This window comes from Lutra lutra, chromosome 1 (assembly GCF_902655055.1).
Source record: "Lutra lutra chromosome 1, mLutLut1.2, whole genome shotgun sequence".
NCBI classification, from domain to species: domain Eukaryota; kingdom Metazoa; phylum Chordata; class Mammalia; order Carnivora; family Mustelidae; genus Lutra; species Lutra lutra.
In genome coordinates, this window is record NC_062278.1 from 198791438 (window position 1) to 198814820 (window position 23383).

General features: G+C 39.0%; 1 protein-coding gene across 1 annotated transcript in view; it reads left to right on the forward strand.

Moving 5' to 3' along the window:
- The window catches only part of ERC2 (ELKS/RAB6-interacting/CAST family member 2), a 937761-nt gene that overhangs the window by 263925 nt on the left and 650453 nt on the right, over positions 1–23383 (forward strand). Inside the window, exon 6 of the mRNA XM_047691669.1 lies at positions 14905–14979. Within this exon, the coding sequence (XP_047547625.1) occupies positions 14905–14979 (75 nt within the window). The remainder of the gene's footprint in view (positions 1–14904; positions 14980–23383) is intronic.

Below are 23383 nucleotides of genomic sequence, written 5' to 3' on the forward strand. Positions count from 1 at the left end.
TCTTAAATCTTATTTTTCATTTTTTAGATACCATCTTTAGGGATCTCTTTCTGGTGGCATTAATGGTTTTATTACTCAGCTTCACATTCAAAAGGGAATTTTCTGGCTAAAGTATCCGATTCCTGGTAAAGATGAGCCATTTTGAGCTGCAAAATGCACGGGTGCCACCTCTCTTAGTCCTTTGGCTTATGCTTATTTTCACTTTTGTCAGTCCTTTTGCTTCAGTTTCCCACTAATTTTAGTAAAATAATAAAGGGAAATGCAACAAGAACATTCCAGAGTTTCATAGACTCTGCTGTAAGGATTAGATGGTAAGGATTTTGAGCAAGTTTAGGACTGGCTTGCAAATAGCACCAACAGGTTTTTTTCACCATCTGAAACCTTAAAATTACAGTTCACTGTATGGATGATGGTTTAAAAGGCTCCATCTGTGGTTCCCAAAAGCCAGATGTTTGCAAGGACCACCTATGTATAGTGCACTTCTCTGGGAGATTGGTCCCAGCCTCAGCATGTGAGACCCCTTCCTTGTCCCACAGCTTTATGGTCACACCATTTCTAATTCAGAAGCATCTTCATTTGATGCAGAAAAGTATCAGCTTGTGGGTGCCTGGGTGGCTTGGTTGGTTAAGTGATTGCCTTCAGCTCACGTTATGATCCCAGAGTCCTGGGATCAAGTCCCCCATTGGGCTCCGAGCTCTGCGGGGAGTCTGCGTCTCCCTCTGACCATCTCCCCTCTCATGCTCTCTTTTGCTCTCTCTCTCTATCAAATAAATAAATAAAATCTTAAAAAAAAAAAGTGTCAGCTTGCTGCTGCCGAAATGGGTGACACAATTTTTGTCTGCTTAATAAGATGTGTAAAGATGGATCTACTGTTGCTATGGTAGAGGCTGTGTGTGGAATGGCCAGTTCTTTGCACCACATTTTAGAAAAGAAATTAGAACCTGGAAACTTTTCAGAGAAGAGCCACCAGGGTGGTTCTTATTTTGGCTCTTATGTTCTATCAAGAGTGGTTGAAGGACCTGGACATATTTCAGATAGAAAGAAAAGTCCATGGGAGAGAGGCTTCTGATACTTGGAGTACCATCTTATGATAAAGAGGTGAATTTGTTGAGTGGAGGCTGCACGTCAAGAGCTTGACTGAACTTTTGGAGGATGACAGCTAAGGATCCAAATCTCAGCTTTGCTTCTCAGTGGTTTGGTCTTGGGCTGCTCCATTATCCACTCTGAGACTTAGGTCTCCTCCTGATAAGTGGAGATAAGATTAGTCCTTGCCTCCCAAGTGTGGGGGATTAGATGAGATATTTCATGTCAGGTACTTAGCACAATGCTTGCAACATGGCAAAGCCTCAGTGAATGGTCAGCATGGGTGTTATCAAATTCTGTGTAATGCAGAACAGACCTAATGGAGGAGTTAGAGGGAGCAGATTTTGACATAACTTCTGGAAGGAGAGAACTTCCCAACTATCAGAATTGCTTCTTGGAGGTTGACTGCACAGATCTGAGATTGTTCACACTTTAGCTCAGTGACCCACATCAGGGAAAGGAAGGAATTCACCCTGTGAGTGAGAAGCTGCAGCAACTAGTCTTTTGGGCTTTCCATTTCTATGGAAAGCCTTTGGTATTTTACACTCTAAGATTTTACTACAGATGGGTGCTTGAAATGAAAATCTGCAGCAAAAGAAAGACCGTGGCCTTTTTTTTTTTTTTTTGGTGAAAATGTCACCATGACTACTGCAGTGTGTTCCTTCATGGTCTAAAGTGTGGTGCATATCTTCAGCCAGGGAAGTTGTCTGCGTAGGAGCTGCCCTCCGCTTCTGGGATGTGTAGCCATCTGGACTGTGGGGGTGTGCAGGGAACACACTGTTGATTCACATGCCACCCCCTGCTGGCATCTCTAAAATGGGCCCTCTGGCTGGAGGTGTGAAGCAGCCAAGCCCTCCCTCTCCCACACCTTCTCTAAGTACTCGAGAGAGAAAGGGACATGAGGAAAAATGTGTAAAGATCCAGGAATGCCCCTGTGGGTAACTGGGCAGGTGTACCCATCTTCCAGTGGCTGTGGGTGCTGCTGCTAACAACTCACATTTGTGATCTTTATTGGAAGGTGTGCTTTTGAGTGACTAGGGTTGCCAAACTTCTTACCCAGAAGTGCCAGGCAACCCACAGGTAGTGACTGACTAGAACAGGAATATAGGGAGCTGACCCCCTTGCCTCCAGTGGGACAGATTCTGCAGCAAGTTTAGCCCCTAGAGCTCCCTGCAGGCTCAGGCTCAGGCTAAATTTTCTATGCAACAACATCCTTGCTTAATTTCTTCTCTTCTTTATATGATTTGTTTTCTTCTCGTATGGGTTCTCCTGTGAGCCTTCCATTAATAAATTACTTGCATAAAAGTCCTCATCTCAGGCTTGGCCTCTCAGGAATATGACCTAGACATAGAAGTAGACTAAGGTAAGTGGCCTAGGTACTGCTCAGAGCACCTGATACCATGCCCTATAGGAAACAGTGGAGTGAATAGGATTCTTTAGTAAGAAAGACTTTGAACCATGAAGATGTCTTCATGTGAGAGGAGCATGATTTGTTCTTTTGTCCTTGAATGAATAGAATGAAGATCTGTATATAGTAGCTTCAGGGGCATGTGTGTCACCTCAGTGTAGGAAGAGCTGTATAATAGGGGAGTCCAAAGGTTAGTGAAAGATTAACCACCTTATATTAGTTTTCTATTGCTGTCATAACAAATGACTGCACATTTAACAGCTTAAAACAACACAAATTTATGAGTTCACAGATCAGCAATCCTGGTACAGCATGGCTTAATTGGATTCTTTGTTTTGAGGCCCCTGAGGCCAAAACCAAGCTGTTGTTAGGTCTCTGCTCCTTTCTAGAGGCTCTTGAGATCAATCTGCTTCCAAGTTCACTCAGGTTGTTGGCCAAATTTAGTTCCTTGTATTTGTAGCATTGAAGTCCCCATTTCTGTGTTGACTATCATTAGAGGACCATCCTTATTCCCGAGATGCCTCTTTTGGTGCTTGCACATGACCTTTGTATCTCAGAACCAGCAACGGCACATTGACACCTCCTCATACTTAGGATCTCTGACTTCCCCATCTGCTACATCTCTCTTCTGCCTCTAGTCACAGGAGCTTCTGAACTTTGAAGGGGCTCACATGATTAGGTTGTACCCACCCAAATTATCCAGGATAATTTCTCTGTTTTAACATCTATAACCCTAATTATATCTGCAAAGTCCCTTTGCCATGCAATATAACATATTCATAGGAAATTGGAGTGGATATCTTTGGTAGAGGGCACTATTCTGCTGGCTACAGTCTACCACCGGGCCCCCACAGATGCATATCTTTCCGAAATAAAAAAGTTCCTTCTCCCCATTCCACCGTCTCCAAAATTCTTATCCCATGACCACATCAACTCAAAGCCCCAAATCTCATGTAAATCTCATCATTTCAAAAATCCCATCATCTAAATCATTTAAATTATGTATGGATGAGGCTCTGGGTGTAATCTATTAAGTTCAACTCCTGAGGCACAATTCCTTGTCATCAATGGACCTGTGACACTGAAGAAACAATTTATCTGCTCCCAATAGACAGTGATGAGGCAGGCAAGTATAACAGTTACAGTCACTCCAGTTCAGATGGGAGAAATGGAAGGCAAAATGGAGTCAGTAGCCTAATGCAGTTTCAAAATCCAGCTGGCCAAACTGCACTAGATTTTGAGGCCTGGGAATAATCTATAGTTCTTGGCTCCACACTAAAAGATTATAGCGTCTAATTTTCTCAGGTACTCTTCCATCCAAGTACTAACCAGGCCCAAACTTGCTTAGTGTCCAAGAGCAGAAAAGATCAGGTGTGTAGGCTGGGCTGAATGACCAGGATGCTGCTGATAGCAGCTAACACTGTGCCATATACGTAGTGGACAGCATAATGACTGCTTACAGCGAAAGACTTGGGACCACCCACATGTACTCTTCCATGAAGTTTTCCACACCTCATCCTTCCCTCCTCAGGAAGTAGATGATTGCCTCTCATTTTCCCCCACAACATATTGTTCAGAACTGGTGGGGTCCTAACAGGGAACTAAGAAACAAATCAGAAGTTAGATTTACTTACCTGTTAAAATCTTAGATGTTTGTAGAGCATGAAGGGGCCACAAATAGCAATATAAACCAAGTGTTATGTTAGTAATTAAGGATGTGAGTTTAGGTGTCAGACAACGTTTTTATACTCTCAAGTCTTACTACACTGTAATCTTGGGCATGTTACTTACCCTCTGAGTCTGACTGTTTGCTGATTTCCCATGGGGGTGGTAACTCCTACCTGTAGGGATGTTGTAGAGATCCAATCACTGGCTAGACAGGTAGCATGGGGCTTGGCATATGGGAAGCACTCTGTAAGTGGTGGCTTCTGTTATTAATTGCAGTCTTGTATCCTAGTTATATATTCCTCTTCCACCAGAAAAATCAAGTTCCTTGAGACCTGGCATGGTATTTCATTTATCTTTGTTATCTCTGCATTGTCTAGCATGTGTTAGGCACTTAGTAATTGTTGAATAAAATAACTAAACTCTATTGTTTTTTTTTTTTTTTTTTTAAAGATTTTATTTATTTATTTGTCATAGAGAGAGAAGCGAGAGTGAGCACAGGCAGACAGAGTGGCAGGCAGAGGCAGAGGGAGAAGCAGGCTCCCCGCCAAGCAAGGAGCCCGATGTGGGACTCGATCCCAGGACGCCGGGATCATGACCTGAGCCGAAGGCAGCTGCCCAACCAACTGAGCCACTCAGGCGTCCCACTAAACTCTATTGTTACTCCTAGGCCATTGTTATTGCCACTGGCCAAATATTTGGAACCCAGCATCTTATTCTATTACTTTCTATGGTTCCCAGGATCATATCATCCAAAAAACCAAGATAAATCTGCCGAACAATCTTTAATGCAAATTTAGGAAAAGGAGTAGGTTATGTATTAAAACAAACTAAGGGAAATGTGTATATGTGTTCCCAAATGTCTGTTTTTTTGGTGAAGACTAAAAAAATAATTTAATGCTAAGTTTATATTATATTTATGTATTTCCATAGAAACTGTTTCCCCACATCTCTAGAATTTGAAGGCTTCTGTATAAGACCAAGATTTTAATGAGGGCCTATGTGCCTTATACAGTCTGTCTTCTCCCTAGCCGTTACCCTTTGGGTCTCATTTCCTTATACTGTATCCATCACTTCCTACACTCCAGCAGCACTGGGCAACTAACTGTCCCTAGAGTCCTGTAAGCATAACGCCACCTCCATTGAGAATACCTGCACTAGAATGTAAGCTTCACAAAAACAGGGATTCTGTGTGTGTTTTCCCTGGCATATAGTGGGCCTCCAGCAAGTATTTTTTGAATTTTATTCAGGCAGACCTAGTGGCAGTGCTTTGATGGTAGCCAGTATCAGACTGTAGAATAGGTGGGCAGGGAATGCATTCTGCCAGGCTGCGTTCTCTGATGTACTTTCAGGAATACTAATAATCATTCAGGAGCAACAACAATAATAAGGATAAGTTTCAGTTATTGAGAGTGTACTGTGTGCCAGCCCAGCTAAGAACTTCACATGCTTATCTCACTTCAACTTTACTACCCTGAGGATCAGAGAAAATTCAGGAATTGCCCAAGGTCACACACCTGGTAGGTATGTGAGGACAGGATCTGTTTAACTATATAGGATGAATTTTAAGACTTTCTGAGCTTTACCTTCCAAATAGTAAGGTTTCATTTTTTAACTTTTGTTCTTAATTTGTTTTATTGTGTGTGGACGAAGAATGTGGCCTATATCACTTCTGCCTTTTGGAATCTGATTAAGGTTTTTCTTGGTGGTCTGGTAAGTGATCATTCTGTTTAAATATTCCATGGAGTCTTGAAATGGGGGTCTGATCTAAAGTTCACTGTAATTGTCTATTAATTTAATCTTACTAATTATATCATTTAAATCTTTTAGGTCACTCTTTAATGTTTGATCTGTCAAAGATTGAGAAGGATATTAATATTTGAAAGTAATCATTTTTTCCCTCTATTTCTGTATGCTTAACCATGTTTGCCATTTAAGTTTTAATATCTAATATGGTTATCAGTACCAGAAAACTGCTGTTGAGAGAAGTCTCTTTAAATTTTCAAGTCCTCAAGAAAGGAGTGAGAAATGGAAGACAGGATCAATGGAGAAATAGGGAGGTGACTACAATGAAAGAAGCCAATGGAGAGCTAGATGTCAGCTTCAAATATCAAATCAAAGCTACATGGTGAAACATGGGCAGTTTAGCACAGTGGTCAGGAGCAGAGGCCCTGGGACCAGACTGCCTAGGACAAGTCCTAGTAGTGCAATTCAGTTGATTGTGCAAGTCACTAACTTCTCTAAGCTTCCATGTCTTTGAGTGAAAAATGATGATAATAATAGTATTTACCTAAAGAGGCTATTGTCGGGGTGCCTGGATGGCTCAGTGGGTTAGGCCTCTGCCTTTGGCTCAGGTCATTGTCTCAGGGTCCTGGGATTGAGCCCTGCATCAGGCTCTCTGCTCAGTGGGGAGCCTGCTTTCCCCTCTCTCCCTGCCTGCCTTTCTGCCTACTTGTAATCTCTCTCTCTGTCAAATAAATTAATTAATTTTAAAAAAGGTTATTGTGATGATTAAATAACTTAATATTTACAAAGTGCTTAGCACATGTATAAATAACTATTAGCTATTGCCATCCTTCACACAAAAATCCTTTTTGGTCTAAAGGTATTATAGAACTTACAGTGTCATTTGGATTGTTTCATTCTATTAGTCAATATTGAGCACTTATTCTTGGCAGGCAGTGTGTTAGTTACTGGGAATACAATGGACATATGGAGTCCCTGTGCTCATGGAGTATACCACCCAATGGTGAGCACAGACATGAATCCATTGATTTCATAAGTTAGTGAAAAATTGCAGCCATTTTCAGTGATATGAAGGAAAGGTACACAATGCTATGAGAGTATATGTGGTGGTGCAGGATGTAGACTAGTCTGGAGTCAATGAATGGCCTTTCTGTGACATATTTGTAATCTATGTCTTTGTAACAAATACCTCCAAACACTAACGGCTTAAAACAATGAACACTTATTATCACACAAATTCTGTATGTCAGGAATGTGCAAGTCACTTAGCTGGATGGTTCTGGTCCAGAGTTCCTCATGAGGTTGCCATCAAGCTGTTGGGCAGGGCTGCAGGAATCTGGAGACCTAGCAGAGGCTGGATGACCCACTTCTGCTATGGCTGACTCACATGGTTTTTGTCAGAAGGCCTGTTTTCATGGCACATGGGCCTCTCCATAGGGTAGCTGGAGGTATCTTCATGATGTGTCAGCTGGCTTCTCCTAGAACAGGTGACCTAAGAATGTGAGCAAGAAGGAAGCCATAATGTCATTATGACTGAGCCTCTGAAGTTGCAGATGACACTTCTACCGTATTCTATTTGTTAGACTGAGTTACTAAGTTCAGTCAGTTTTCAAGGGGAAGATATTTAGGTTTCATCCTATAAAGGGAATGTCAAAGAATTTGTGGACAGATTTGAAACAACCATATGAGGAATTGGTATTTTTTCTGAGATGGCTAGGATGAATATTGAAGATGTTCTGGACCAGGATTGATAAACTTTTCTTATAAAAAAGGCTCTTAGATAGTAAATATTTCCAGCTTTTTTGCAAGGCCATATGGTCTCTGTTACAACTACCAAACTCTGTCACTGTAGCATGAAAACAACAATAGGCAATATATAAATTAGTGGATATAACAGTGTTTCAATAAAACTTTATTTACCAAAACAGATGGTGGGCTGAATTTGGCCTGTGGGCTGTAGTTTGCTGATCCTTGTAGGCAAAAAGGGAACAAAAACAGTAGAGGATTATTCCAAGCAGAAGAAACTGACTGCTTCAGGAAGAAGAGTTGTTACACAGTTAAGAATGAAAGATATCTAAATCATATTTTTAAAATATACTATGTTTATTGCAACATTGTTTATAGTGAATAAAAAGAGTGGGGAAACACTTATTTACACAGATAAATTCTAAAAACATAAGTATTGTTGAGGTAAAGCCCAAAATGCAAAAGCTTTGTGTAGGGCAGACAGCTGGCATTTATGTGAATTAAAAAAGAATGTGCTCTGTTGTTAAATTTATACTATTTATCAAGGCATACATATGTAATCAAAGCACAAAAACATGCATGAGAAAGATATCAACTTTAAGGTAATAGTTTCTTTCTAGAAGAATGGAGATGGTGAGGGTTGTGGGACTCCAACAAGTTCTGTTATGTTTATGGCTTGCAAATTTTTTTAATTGTAGTAAAATACATACAACATAAACTTTACCATCTTAAGCACTTTTAAGCATACGGTTCAGTAATGTTAACTATGTTCAGGTCATTGTGCAAGCAATCTCTAGAAATTCTTTTTTTTTTTTTTCTTAAAGGTTTTATTTATTTGACAGAGAGCTCAAGCAGGGGGAGCTGCAGAGGGAGAGGGAGAAGCAGGTTCCCCACTGAGCAGGGAGCCCAAAGGGGGCTTGATTCCAGGACCCTGGGATCATGACCTGAGCCGAAGGCAGACACTTAACTGACTGAGCTTCCCAGGCACCCCTCTAGAAATTTCTTATCTTGCAAACCAAAACTCTGTATCCATTAAACAACAGCTCTGCATTCCCTACATTTAGTCTCTGGCAATCAGGATTCTATTTTCTGTTTCTCTGAGTTTGGCTACGCTAGATAACTCATATAAGTAAGAACATTGAGTATTTGTCTTTTTGTGACTGCTGTATTTTGTTAAACATAATGCCCTCAGGGTTCATTCATATTGCAGCTTATGTTAGAATTTTGTCCTTTTTGAAGGCTGAGTAATATTCCGCAGTAATTATATACTAGATTTTGTTTATCCATCCATCTGTTGATGGACATTTCAGTTGTTTCCACACTTTGGCTATTGTGATAATGTTTCTATAAACATGAGTGTACAAATCTAGATCACAGTTTTGATGAAATAAATGATCAGTTAAATAGTACCCTGTGGAAATACAGTAGCCTGAGGCTCTTTCCTCCTTCCATTCTCCCACAGCACATTCCAATCAAACTTCACTCACATACTCCACCAAAACTGCTCTAGTTAATGTTACTAATGGCCTGCCATGCTCCTAAGTGCTGTGGTCCATCCTCTGGTCTCACCTTATTAACTTCTCAGCGTCAGTTGATAAGGTGGTCACTCCTGTATCCTGGACTCATTTTTTTTTTCATTTGATTTCTGGGATGCTGTACTCTTGGTTCTCTTTCTACTTCACAGGTTATTCCTTCTCAGTTTCTTTTATTGCTTCCTCCTTACTTCTCAGACCCCTTAATGTTAGGTCATCCCTGGGCTCAGTCCTCTTTCCTCTCCTCTCCTTTCTGTGTGCAATCCCCAGTTGATCGCATCTGGGCTTATCACTTTAGCTAAAAGCTATTTATTGGCTGATCCTAAATTTTATATTTGTAGCTCTTAATTCTCCCCTCAAATCCAACTCTTCTATCCACCTGCCCACACAGCAACTCCACTTGAATGTCTTACAGCATCGAAAACTTAACATACGCAAAACCAAACTTTTGGTTCCCATAACTCTCATTTATCCTTCTCCATCTTCCCGATCTTGGTTTTCCACCTGCATTCTTTCTGTTGTCCAGGCTAAAAACCATGAAGCCATCTTTCACTTCTCTCTTTCTATTGTCTCCAGGCAATCTGTCAGGAAGTCAGGTCAACCTCACCTTCAAAACATATCCAAACTCAATTCCTTCTCATCACCTGCACTCTGTCACCCTGGTCCCAGACTCTATCATCCCTTGTTGGGGTTATTCCAGTTGCTTATAACTAGTCCCTGTAGTTCTGCCATTACCTCCTTCCTCAACCCAAATCATACTGCAGTCCCCCAGCCAGAGCAAACTTTTAAGGATGTATGTTATATCATGGTTTCTCTTTGCTCAGAACCTTCCAGAGGCTTCCCATTTTCCTCAGAGTAAAACCATTGTCCAGACAATGACTCCAAATTTGGGCCCAGTGTGTCAGCCTACACCCTTATACTTCTCTCTCCTGCTATTTTCCCCATCCCTTATCCAGTGCTAACCTGGTTGTTAAACATTTGCTATTCCCTCTGCTTAGAATGTCTGCACAACTGGTTCCTCCATTTCCTGCAGATTTTTGTTCAAATGTTACCTTTGCATGAAACTTTCTCTGATCACTCTTTTTAAAGTTGCAATTGATCCCCTCACACAATGTGTCCTGGTCCACTTTTCTGACTTATTTTCCTTTAAAACACTTAACAAACTAGTTTGGTCTCCTTTTAAAATTACTGTGTGTCTTTCTTACTGGAATTTAAAATTAAAAACCCATAAGGGCTGGAGTATTTGTCTACATGGTGCACTGCTGCATTTCCTATATGCCCTGCATCAAATTATTATTTGAATATTTGAATCTGCCATATCTTAAGACTGATGTGAGTTGATGTTTGAGATTCTAGTGTTACTTTCCTGTCAGTTTCTTCAACCGGTTTTGTTCCTCAAAAGTGGTAATTTAAAAATATGGCTTCAGATTCTTTGGCACTCTTCCCTGGAATCTGAGCAGGCTTGTAACTGCTTCAACCAACAAAGCGTGGCAGAGGTTATGCTATGGGACTTCTGAGGTTAGGTAATAAAAGGCTATGCAGGTTATTTGCTGGAGTGCTTGCTCTTGGAGTCTTTACACCTAAATGTGAGAGTTGACATCCTGAGGCTGCCCTGCTGTGAAGAAACCGAAGCCACACGGAGAGGCCATATACAGGTGTCACCATCTATAGGTGATATTCTAGTGAAACCCAGCTTTCAAGTCTTCTTCTGGCCAATACACCAGGTACCTGAGTGAAGAAGCCTTCTTGGAAGTGGATCCACCAGGCCCAGCTGTTCTAGTCCCCGACATGCTTTAGAAAGAAGCCTTGCCCAGTCTATCCTTTATAAATTCCTGATCTAGAATTCATGAACATAATCAAATGGTGGTGGTCTGACACCACTAAATTTGGGGTGCTTTGTTCCATAGCGTAGATTACCAGAATAGTAAAGGGAAAAGGTCAGATATAGTGAATTACCTTTGAATAGAAAGTTAAGTTTTGAGGTTTTTTGGTGTGTGTGTGTGTGTGTGTGTGTGTGTGTGTGTGTGTGTGTATGCGTGGTTTCCTACTGAAGAGATGAAGAGATGATGTGTGTGCAAACATTACTCTGCCAGGCTCATCTTGGAAGGTAGTGTCCATCCACATTAACTCACTAGACTCTAGGTACTCATTAACTTCCCAGAAATGTCATTCCAGTAAACCACTTGAGATTTCATGCTTAAAATTCTGGGTTCCTGATATATTTCCGTATTGGTCACCTGGAGTTGCTGGCAGTTTTAGACCAGCCCATGTGGGTGTTCACTGGCCTTTTTTATGATATGACATTTCAGGAACCTGGGCTCCTTTTATCTTGGAGTTCTACCATCTTCTTGGGTCTTAGAGTTCTTTACTTTTAGCCAGCAGACAGGAAACAAGGAAGAACTGAGGACAAAATAAGAGATTTTTATGGAAGTTGAGTTTTCCATTTCTGACCATATCCCAGTGGCCAGAAATAAGTCACATTGGCACTATCTTGATACAACGGCAGTAGTGGTGGTGCTTCCTAACAACACTCTACATTAAAGAAGAGGAGCACAAATCTTGGTCAGGCAACTTCTGTCTGCCACAATCAGATTGAGCATTTTAAGGATCCTAAATCTCAGAAATAGATAAGAGGTAGAACTTTCAGACTGTCCATGATATCTATATGTGGATTACGATCTTCACTTACCCGACACCTTAGGAATTAAGGTATTCCTCAGTAACTGTGAAGTCAGGATTGATTGAAATATAGTGTAGTGAAGGCAGGAAAATTGCAGTTTTCAGGTAATTGGAGATTTTTGTTTTACTTTTTAAGGAGTCTAAGGGCCCAATCTGGATTTTTGGCTGGTTTACACTATAATGGAACTTGCATAATTATGGCAAAGAAAACTCTCTTTCCTTTTTTGTAAAACTATTGCTACAGGTTTAGCTTTGCTCTTGCATGTTTGCCCTTCAAAATGTTTTTGTGCTTGGCAGAAATTATAATAGCACATGCCTTTACCCTATGGTTTTTATTTTCTATTTGTGTTACTTAGTTGCTTCTTAATTATTTGTATTTGTCTTATGGAAGCTTAACCTCTCTCCTCAAATTATCTTACGATTTTTATTTTGGAACTGGGTTTGGCTATGGTATGAAATTACCATTAATTCAATTCTCAGCTTTTTTCATTAAGATGCTTTTGATGCCTCATGGTATCAGAATTGGTGACATGAAATGTATTTCTTCTACCACCTACCATGGAGCAACTCTGACAAGTGACTTACTTTCCATTTTTTAATCTATGAAATTTTATTTGTCCAGTGAACTCCAACAATCTTGGAAGTACATTGAAGGCTACATAGCTTTCTTTGGAGGTTGAAGTCCTGATGTGATTGACCCAATGGTGTGTTGGAACTGGATTGTACTTGTCAATGAAAGTCCAAATTGGAAACTTGTTCTAACAGCTAATGTTACAAATTAAATATACAAACTCATGATTAAAGACATTGTATTAAAACTCATAATTTGGGGCACCTGCGTGGCTCAATGGGTTAAAGCCTCTGTCTTCGGCTCAGGTCATGATCCCAGGGTCCTGCGATCGAGCCCCACATTGGGCTCTCTGCTCAGCGGGGAGCCTGCTTCCCCCTCTCTCTCTGCCTGCCTCTCTGCCTACTTGTGATCTCTGTCAAATAAATAAATAAAATCTTAAAAAAAAAACCCTCATAATTTACTAATTTTTTGGGTTACATTTTACTATTATTAATGTTCTTGAGGTTATTATATTTATTTTCCCCAGATGATAGAAATACTATACAATGGGGTGATATTGTGCCTCTCTTCCCAACTCTGCATTCAGTGATACCACTTAGGTAGCTTGAAGTTGACCATGGTGGGTGTTGGTTGTTAAATGTTTACCAGTAGCCCAGTGGTCACCACACAGGTCATATTCTTCATCGGGTAGTGTTGAGGCTTGACAGAGACATGTAGTGCCAGGGATATTGTAGATAGTCAAGAAAGGGAAGCTGCTTTTAAGGTCCTTCCTTTAGAAATTCTCTGCCATTTCCGCGGAGCCTAAAAATGACCAGTGTTGTTGGAGTATTTTATTGTAGTCTAGGGCCTCCAAAAGGATGGAAGATCTCTTTCTGTCTCTCTGTTCATCAAATGAATTCAGAAATACTTGACTCCATCTCTTCCAAGGATATATTAGGGAAAAAAAAGTTTTAAGTGATGTGAGACTACTTTGAATAATTTGGAAGTACTAATTCAAATTCTTCTCAAATTGGAGGTTGAGAAGTGGTTTAGCAAAGGTTTGCTGGTTTGTGCCAGTGATGACTTTGGGAAGAAAATATGCTATATTCCAGAACTGTAGGGGTGATTCTTCAGTGCTGGGCCCTAGACATGTACACAGCCTCCCATGACCAAATCTTGGGCTGCTGGCAAGTAAGAACAATGTTAATAGAATATGGGCAAAAGAATATTTGTTTATGATCCTGAGAAGAATTATCTTTTATTGTGGGACTGTGTTTTTCTGGCAATATTTGCATTGATATGTTCTGTCTTTATGAAATGGTGATGGTAGCAGATGATAGTGGTGGGATGAGAGTTAATTTTAATATCTCCACTTGAAAAGAGCTAGAAGTCATGTTGGTTCTCTTCTGTAAAGCCCAAAGTAGTTTTTTGCTTGTTTGTTTGTTTTTTGTTTTTAATGTTTGTGGCCCAATGGAATGTGAAGGGCTAGAACTACCTCATGTTGAATTTAAATGATTTTTCTGCAAGCAAATAAGTCTTACAGAATTATTCCGTAGGTGATTTGTTTCAGCAGCATGGACATATGTGAGTACTTCTGTTTACTCCTCTCATTGGCTACTTTCACAAAAACTGTTGCTAATTATTAAGAAAATCAAAGCAAAAATGAACAAATCTTATCTTTTTCTGTTCAGCCAGGGAAACTTTCAAAGTCTTAACAGAACTGTTCTTTAGAGACGAGGCATGCAAAAAGTGAGCCTTTCAGCTTAAAATTGTAATTATGTTGTTTGTGTTTTACTTAAAGTTGTATTTGTCATATTCCAGAGGTTCTTGGGTCTACATCTGGCTTTAACCATTTTTGTCTCCTTTCTAACACTGTTGATATTAATGCCAATTTTAATTTCTTGGTATCGTGAGTGCATAAACATATCACACACAGATGTGATTTTGAATAAGGACAGAAACTGTAAATTAGGAAGCAAGATATTCACAGGGTTTCATCACATCTATTCACTCCAAAAGTGACACAGTGGTACTGAAAAGGTCTTAAATTGCTCATTTCAAACCTACCTCAGTAGCAAAATGCCATGCGTGCAGTGGATTTGCAACCACGTTAGTCATTTTCTTTCCTCCGTTTCCATGCTGTGTTTGTATTGGGAACACAGAGTAATGTAATTTAGTAAATTATGATTTGATGGCTGGGCAACAGCCCCAGTGTTGAACAGTATTTGGACTATGATTACTTGCTGGCTTTGTCACAGTTGACATTAATTATTGATGGAAGTTTCAGAAATAGCGCATGTGCCAGGAGCTTTTCACCGGAACGCAGGCTCCAGGCAGGAGGGATGCTAAAGAGGGTGGGGGAAGAGTCACCTGTGGCTTGTTTATGTCTGTGCACAGCGAGCCGGCACCTAGTGGGCTGTGTGGTACCTGTGTAAAGGTCATGGTGTGATGGAAGGATGAACCGTCAGGCTTATTTCTATCGTGTTCCTCCCCAGGAATTGCACCGAAGGAGCCAACTTCAGCCGGAGCCAGCCAAGACGAAGGCTCTCCAGACTGTCATTGAAATGAAGGTAGGAGCTGTTCACATTTTTCAAAAACAGCTGTGCCTCCGGAGTTTGTTCTGACTTGATGTTGCCTAACATAAACACTTGAAATGAACCTTGTGTTTTTCTCTAGGCACCCTGGTGGGTCCTTTTCTTCTGGATCTTTTTGCCTTCTTGGGTACATTTAATTTATTGGCCCTTTAATTAGGATGTCTGTTCTGGGCAAAAGAATAAAGGGCTCAAGTATCCCTTGGCTGAAAAGAGCTGGGTTCATTTCCAGAGCATGGCCAATGCTTTCAACCCTAGGGGAGGTTTTGTGTGTGCTTTAAAAGGATATTTCTAAAGCTCGAATAATTCTTTTCTCCTTTTCATTCACATTACAATGAAAAGACACTTTTAAAAAACTAGGACTTGGCAAAGAGAAGTTGCCTTATATGCAGCGAAGTTGTTAAATAATTAAAATTATGCTATCAGCAAAATGTACTTTTCAAAGAATAATACTTTCCTAGGTCTCCACTATTTTCTCCTAACCAAGTCTGGAAGTAATAATAACTTATTAAATACTCATATGTTATCTTAGTTAGCTGTGGAAGCATCGAACATGCTATTTAAAAGAATCAGAGATCCTCCTGGATAAATTTAGAGGATTTAAAGAATAATGAAATAAATGGGGATGGCTAAGCCATGATGTATGATTAAGAAATAAATCTAAATGAAACCCAGTTGCTTTGTCAGTATCTAGAAATGTAAATAAAGGGGTTTTTTTTGCTTTCAGTGCTTGCCAGAAGGAAGTAAATAGTGTTTATTGTAAGAGTAAATAATTCTTGATTTAAATTGTTTCATGAAGAAAAACAATTCATAACAATGATGTTTGCAATCTGGTATTCCAGAGTTTAACACTTAAGAATTTTCTGATCACCATTAGCCTACAAGAGAATTCTGTAGCTTGCCGATAGGATAGGATAAAGATTTTTCTGTCTTTCTTATAGCACATGATTTTGAACTGTCTGCCAAAAAATTCCCAAGTCCTGGGGATAAAGAAAGTAACACCAGCTATTGAATATTTGGCATGTACAATTTTGATTTGGGATTTTTTTTTTTTTTTTTTTTTTTTGGTCATGACAGTGTCTTCATCCTAGTGAATTTTTGTGGAAATAATGTAGAGCATTTGCTTTTAAAACTGTGTCCCCCAAATGAGGTTACATGAGTTGAGGCACTCATAATGCGTTTGCAGCAAATTGGTTTGAAAAATATTGTCAAAGGAACCAAATGCCAATAAGATTGAATAATCCTTGCTAATCTTGCCTCATCAATTCATTTTGAATTTATGTAATTTGAACTTGTTTTGAAAGAAACTTACCATTCTACATTTGTGGGGGAGTGTTTCATAACAGATTTCTTCCTTACTTTATAGTGTAACCAAACTTGAAACTTGGTTGGGGCTCTCTTCTTTTTTCTTTTCTTTTCTCCTTTTTCTTTCTTTCTTTCTTTCACTCTTCCTTCCTTCCTTCCTTCCTTTCTTTCTTCTTTCTTTTTTTCCTTCCTTTCTTTCACTTTCTTTCCTTCTTAAGAAAAGAAAAAAGACAAAATATTTTATCTTAAAGATTTTATTTTACCTTTTTGCAGAGTCAGTCTTTCTTCCACCCACTTCCATGCCTACCACCCCAGTCTCTGGCACTTACTAATGGAGAAGAGGATGTACATAAAATCAATTTCCAAACTATCCTTTCTTTAAAAAAAAAAAAAAAGTAATTGTGAATTCCAGCAATCTTTTAAGAAACCAGGAGTGACTCTCTTCCAGAGCAGTGGATATTTTTCCTGTAAAGGTCTCTATTCAAATACAATTAATACCTTTTGGTGACTTTTAGAAGGAAAAAAAAAATCTGCTTACTTATAACAGTTTCTAGTATCATATGTTTTGTTAGAAAACAAACAAAAAATAATATATTCATTTAGGCTCTCTGTATGGGAAGGCATAAAACATGACTTTTAGGGCAAATTTCACATTCATATATTATCAGTAAATTGAGCCTGGAGTTTTTCTTTTGTGGATGCCAAAGATGCTGGTTTATAGAACATGTTTTTAGGAAAAATGATAATCAATATACTTGTCAGGGAATTGAACCTGGAGTTTTTCTGTTGTTTTTGGATGTGTATTAATTTACAAACCACAGCCTTCTGTTTTGTCAGTGGAGAAGTCTGGGTCCCATTAGCATCTATACTCACTATGTAAAAATTGAGTTATGGGGGCAGATGGTTAGAGGCTCATCTTTTCAGCTATGTCTGTAGCTTGTGACAGAGGCTGTGATCTTATCCAGTTTTGTATATTACACTCCTGCGAATTTGGAGGGAATTTTAGAAACCCATATTTTACAAGCTTTAGGGTTGACTCTCAAATACAATTGACCCTTAAACCTGGGGGGTGGAACTTAAGACATTGTTGTGTTTTAACTTAAATACCTCTGGATAAACATCGGTATCATCTGGTGCCTTGGCAAAATCTAAAGTTAAAAGGAACTTTCCTAGAGAAAATTTGACCTGTAGTTTCAGGGAGATGACATGAATTAAGGGCTTACAAATTACCTCTACTAGTCCCTTGCTTCTGAGAGAAACTGAGGGTCAACTTCTGAGCCCTCATCTTCTCCACACATACATTTTGCATCAACTTGAGAAAGTTGTTAATTGTGAAAATCTGTGAAAACTTGCCTTAATTCAAGCAGCTTTAGAAACTTGGTTTGGTAGTTTCCGTAGATCTCTATGGGCACCTCTGGGCTTGTACATTGTGAAAATATGTCTGTGGGCAAGCATTGGGGAGGGCCATCTGCCAGCATCAAAGCGGGCGTAATTCTCTTGCAGCCATCATATCTACCACAGCCAGTTGAGCAGGGGGCTTAAGGTCATCTGAATGACAATGAAAGGAAGCAAAGTGAATGAAGTTATTTATGATTTATCTTCTTGCAGGAAGCTCCAAGTTTTAATTTTGATCCCGATTTGCTCTGGCAGGTATGTTCCAGGTTTGCACTAGAACATTGTGTGTATTTCTCACAGAAATTAGTTTGCTTGTAGATGGTGCAGTGCTCTTCCTTCTCTTACTTTTGTGTCCCAAGATTCTTTTTTTTTTTTTTTAAAGGTTTTATTTATTTGACAGAGAGAGAGAGAGACAGCGACAGAAGGGACACAAGCAGGGGGAGTGGGAGAGGAGGAAGCAGGCTTCCCGCTGAGCAGGGAGCCCGATGCGGGGCTCGATCCCAGGACCCTGAGATCATGACCTGAGCCGAAGGCAGAGGCTTAATCCACTGAGTCACCCAGGTGCCCCGTGTCCCAAGATTCTTTACTAGCTCCTCTTTTCTGCTTTTATGGAGAACTGTCAACAAAAATGGTAGTTAAAAAGATTTTTCCCTCTTTTCTTCTTTAATGTTAATTCCTTTGAAAGAATGTTTTAACCTACTTTTATTATAAATTTGGTTTGACATAAAATGATGTCCAAAATTTCACTTTCTCAGGTTCATTCATAAAGCTGTACCTAGTTTCTTTTTAAGAAAATGAATTACAGTAACAATGGTACTAGTCAGATAATCTTAAAATTGTTTTCTTTGCTAGTTAAATCTTCCAGGTGAATGAAAATCTAATTCAAATTGGCTAAAACCAAAAGGAAATTTATTGGCTCACTCAACTAGAGAAAAACAGGATATTTCTTCAGGCACAGCTTGATCCAGGGGCCCCAAAGTTGTTAATGATCCCATTTTCTCTCATTCCATTCTACAGTTTGACTTCCCTCATGTAAACTCTATTTTCAGACAGCCACTGTCTGCCCATCTGAGTAAGATGGCTTTAACAGCTCTAATAATCACAAAAAGAAGGGATAGGAAGAAATTTGTGTTTTAAGAAAATGCAAAAAAGAAACCAACCCCAGAATAATGATAATTACTGGGATGGGGTGTAAACTTCACTCTAAACTTAACAGCCTAGGCTAAAAAGAAAATACACAAAGTTTCCTAGTTCTCATTTGCTTAATAAATTAAATGGCACTCATTCATGAAGAAAAACAAACTTTATGCTTGTGAGTGCCATAAGGGATTTAGTAAAAATTGCAGAAAATGTATTTGATCTGGTGAACTTGTTATCTAAAGTGAATTAAGAAGCTAGGAGTGTAATGTCACTAGGTGACAGTGTTTCTGTGGTAAGTAACGTGGGGATTGTGGGTGTTTCGCTTTCTGGTCACATGACAAGCCAGGCACTTGTGTGTCCTGAGTGGTGCTTTTTGAGTAACATTTGTTCCCACCAGTCTTTTCTATGGGAAATGAGCATTGAGCAATTCAACATCGAGCTTAACTAAGTTGCTGACTTGTCATTGTGCTGTGGACCAAAGAACAGGGCTTTGCATTCAGGTGCTAAACTCCAGTTGTGAGGCTGATCTTTTGTTATTAAAACTAAAGACCAAGGCTTGTTTTCAAGCTCCACCAGATAACTGCTGTTCTTCCGCCTGGGGTGGAGGTGAGCTGCAGTTGGGTTAAGTTTCTTTTAAAAGATAGGCTGATAGTTCCGTCAAGTTCAGCCAGTTCAGTTCCACTAGGTATGGAAAGGATGCACTGGAACATGCAGAAGGTGAAAGCTACAGTGGCAACTTTTCCCAAGGTCACACATCTAGGAAAGGAGTTATTTCAAATTCAAACCTAGGTCACTGAATGCATCCCAATTCCCAGTATGAACTTAATTCAAGTATTGGAATCTAATCAAGAATACCACTTTGTGGCTGAGATGTTTTCTTCAGCTATAAGGCCTTCCTATATTTATTTCTTCCATTTTTTAAACTCTTACCTATTTGAGTCTAAACACCGCACTCTACTTAGAATGATTTCTTCTCTTAGGATGAGATGTTCATAGAAAGTTGGTTTCAAGCCTAGTTTTCTAGCCAAGCCATTATGATGGCTTTTAGGCCTTAAGACTATGCCTCACTCTGTTTGTGGCTGTTAAAAACAGTATGAGCAATAACAATAAAAATAGCACCTTGCACCTTTGGTGACACCCCACAACCTGAACACCACTAACTATGCATGGGAAGCCAGACACAGAGCACCTGACATATAATAACCTGCAAACAGGCCTAATTAGCTCCATTTCAGAGATGAGAAAGTTGTGTTTTAGGGAGGATAGGCAGCTAGGCACTTAGCAACTGAGATCTGAATACAGGTTTTTCCTCCAGAATTCCTATACTTTCTATTCCTTCAGTCTGCTTTTACTGAAGACAGACCATAGGGTCAATTGGTTTTTCTTTCAAAACTTACTTTGGAAATTATGCCCTGGAGTTTGTATCGTAGAACGGGTTGAGGCAGCTCTTGAAAGCTGGAGAGATCTCGGGGATTTGGGGGAAGGTGTATGTGCTTTGTGCTACAAGATAAGGGTGATCCTTTTTACATGTAAGTGTTACCAGCCCTCCAAGTAGGGCCCCAAATATGTACTCTACTGCCAACGTATGCCCTATATTTCCCCCCCTGAGTTTTAAGTCTTGCCCTTAAGTCTTTATAACAGTTGGAGCATAACTCATTCAAACTTGCAAAGCCCTGTGTTTTTGATTTGTGCTATCCATTTACGATACCAGAAATTATCCTTCAGCTTATTTTTTTTTCTTGAGAAATTTCTTCATCTTCTCATCTTTCAACATTAAAAAAAAAACTGTCCCATTTAACTATTTTCCTTAAATAAGGGGAAAAATGTGGGTTTTAAGTGATAGCCAGAAAAAGCAAAATGTCAAGTTAAATGTTAGCTCTGGATGATATATAGTTGTTATTTGGAAGCAAGGAAGACTTTAAAAAAAAAAAAATGAGACTTCTTTCCTTTTTTTACCCAAACTCTTCTTATGATCTATTTGAATATTTGACTTGCCAGTCAAGGATTCCTGCTATGAACAGGTTTAGTTTGTGAGAATTTAACTCTTGAAATTGAATCACAAACACCTGTGTGGACATAGTAGCTATTTTGTGCACAGCATCATGGTAGATCTTTCAGAAAAACTGAGCACTCAGTTTTTAAGGGGATAATGGAAGGAAGTACATAAGTCAGGATCTAAGAATGGCAAACTGGACTGCAGGGACTCAGAGGATATCAAATGAGGGAGGGGCAGGAAAGGATTCTTAGAGGAGGTAACATTTGAGGAGGGCCTTGAATAGTTGGCATGATTTTAATAAAGGGGAAAGGGGTGGTTTATAAACAGCGGGAACTGTAGGAGCAAAGGCAAGGAGGCTGGAAAGTATTAAGAATACCTGGGGAAGGGGCGCCTGGGTGGCTCAGTGGGTTGAGCCGCTGCCTTCGGCTCAGGTCATGATCTCAGGGTCCTGGGATCGAGTCCCGCATCGGGCTCTCTGCTCGGTGGGGAGCCTGCTTCCCTCCCTCTCTCTCTCTCTCTCTCTCTGCCTGCCTCTCCATCTACTTGTGATCTCTCTGTCAAATAAATAAATAAAATCTTTAAAAAAAAAAAAAAAAGAATACCTGGGGAAGAGCAAGTCTTTCAGTTTGGTTGAGAGAAGACTTAAGTTCAAAAAACAATAGGAGATCAAATAAAACTATAAGAATGTGGGAGAAAAGAAATAATAAAAAAGTTGAAATCAATGAAATAGAAATCAAACATATACTGGAAGGGAATACCAAAGCCAAACACTGATTCTTTGAAGAGATTAACAAAAATGACAAATCCTGCTTAGAATTATTGGGAAAAATAGCCAGTATCAGGACTGAAAGGGGGTATCACTGTCAATCTTATGGACATTAAAAATATGAAGAAATTTTATTAACAACATTATGATAATAAAGTTCAAATTTTAGATAATTTCTTTTAAAAATACAACTTGTCAAAACTGCATGGGAAGAAATAGAATATCTGAGTAGTACCAAATATTAAAGACAACGATTCTATATTTAAAATCTTACCACCAAAAAAAGCAATCCCCAAATCCAAGAACCAACCAGAAGAAAAAACCTGCAGGCCCAGATGGCTTCTCAGTGAATTTTACTAAAGATTTGAAGAAGAATTATCATTAGTCATACAGAAACTATTCCACAGAATAGAAAAAGAGGGAACACTTCCCATTTTATTTTATGAGGCCAGTGTAACCTTGGTATTAGTATCCAATAAAGTCATTACATGAAAGGAAAATTTCATAAATGTTGATGCAAATTATCCTACTGAACTGAAAGTTAAATGATATGACCAAGTAACAAATGACATGACCAAGTTGTGCTTATTCCAAAAATGCAAGTTTGGACTAATATTCGGATATCAATCAATGTTATTTACTACATTAATAGGATAAAGGAGAAACATAAATGTAATTTCAATAAATGCAGAAAAAACATTTGATAAATGCAACATCCATCCATGTAAAAAAGAAAAAAAATGCTTTTTTTGCAAACAGATTAGGAGAGGATTTTCTTAATTTAATAAGAAGCAGCTATAAGAAAACTATAATCAACATCATATTTAATGGTAAAATGTTGAAAGTTTTCCTTATGATATAAAAGATAAGACAAAACTGCTTATTACTCTCACTTCTATTCTATAATGTTCTGGACATCCTAAGTATAAAAATTACAAAGAAACAAATAAAAGCACATTTATTCACAGGCACCATAATTATACGTGTAAAAAAAATCTCAATGAATTCATACAGAAACAATTAGGTTAATAAATGAATTTTGTCAGGTTAATAAATGAATTTAGCTAGTCAGTATTTAAAAAAATGAATCATAGTTCTATGTGCCAGTAACACACATTTACAAAATGAAATTTTGAAAACAAAATCCTTTACGATGGCATTAAAAAACCCAAAATATCTAGAAGGAAATCTAACAATGGTAGTACAAGACCCAATTTAAATAGAAGATTTAAAACATAATTAAATGTGGAATAAACAAAACCTTGAAAAAAAAAAAAAGAAATAGCTATCAACAATGGAGTGGATAAATAGTGAAATATTCATGCAATGAAATGCTATATGGCAATGAGAAGGACCAAGCTATTGCTTCATATAACAACATAATTCAATACCCCCGAAACAGCATTGAAAGAATCCAGACACAAAAGAACACATACAATATGATTCTGTTTATATGTGTGTATTCCAAAAATAGACATAAATAATGAATAATAGGGTGCCTGGTTGGCTCAGTTGTTAAGTATCTGCTTTTGGCTCAGGTCATGATCCCAGGGTCCTGGGATTGAGCCCCACATTGGTCTCCCTGCTCGGCAGGAAGCCTGCTTCTCCCTCTCCCACTCCCCCTGCTTGTATTTCCTCTCTTGCTGTGTCTTGTCAAATAAATGAATAAAATCTTAAAAAAAAAAAGATTAAAAAAATAATGAATAGTGTTAGATGTCTGGACAGTGGATAATTTGGAGGAATTCAGGGTTATGGAGGCTGGGTGGAGGCATGAGGGAAGC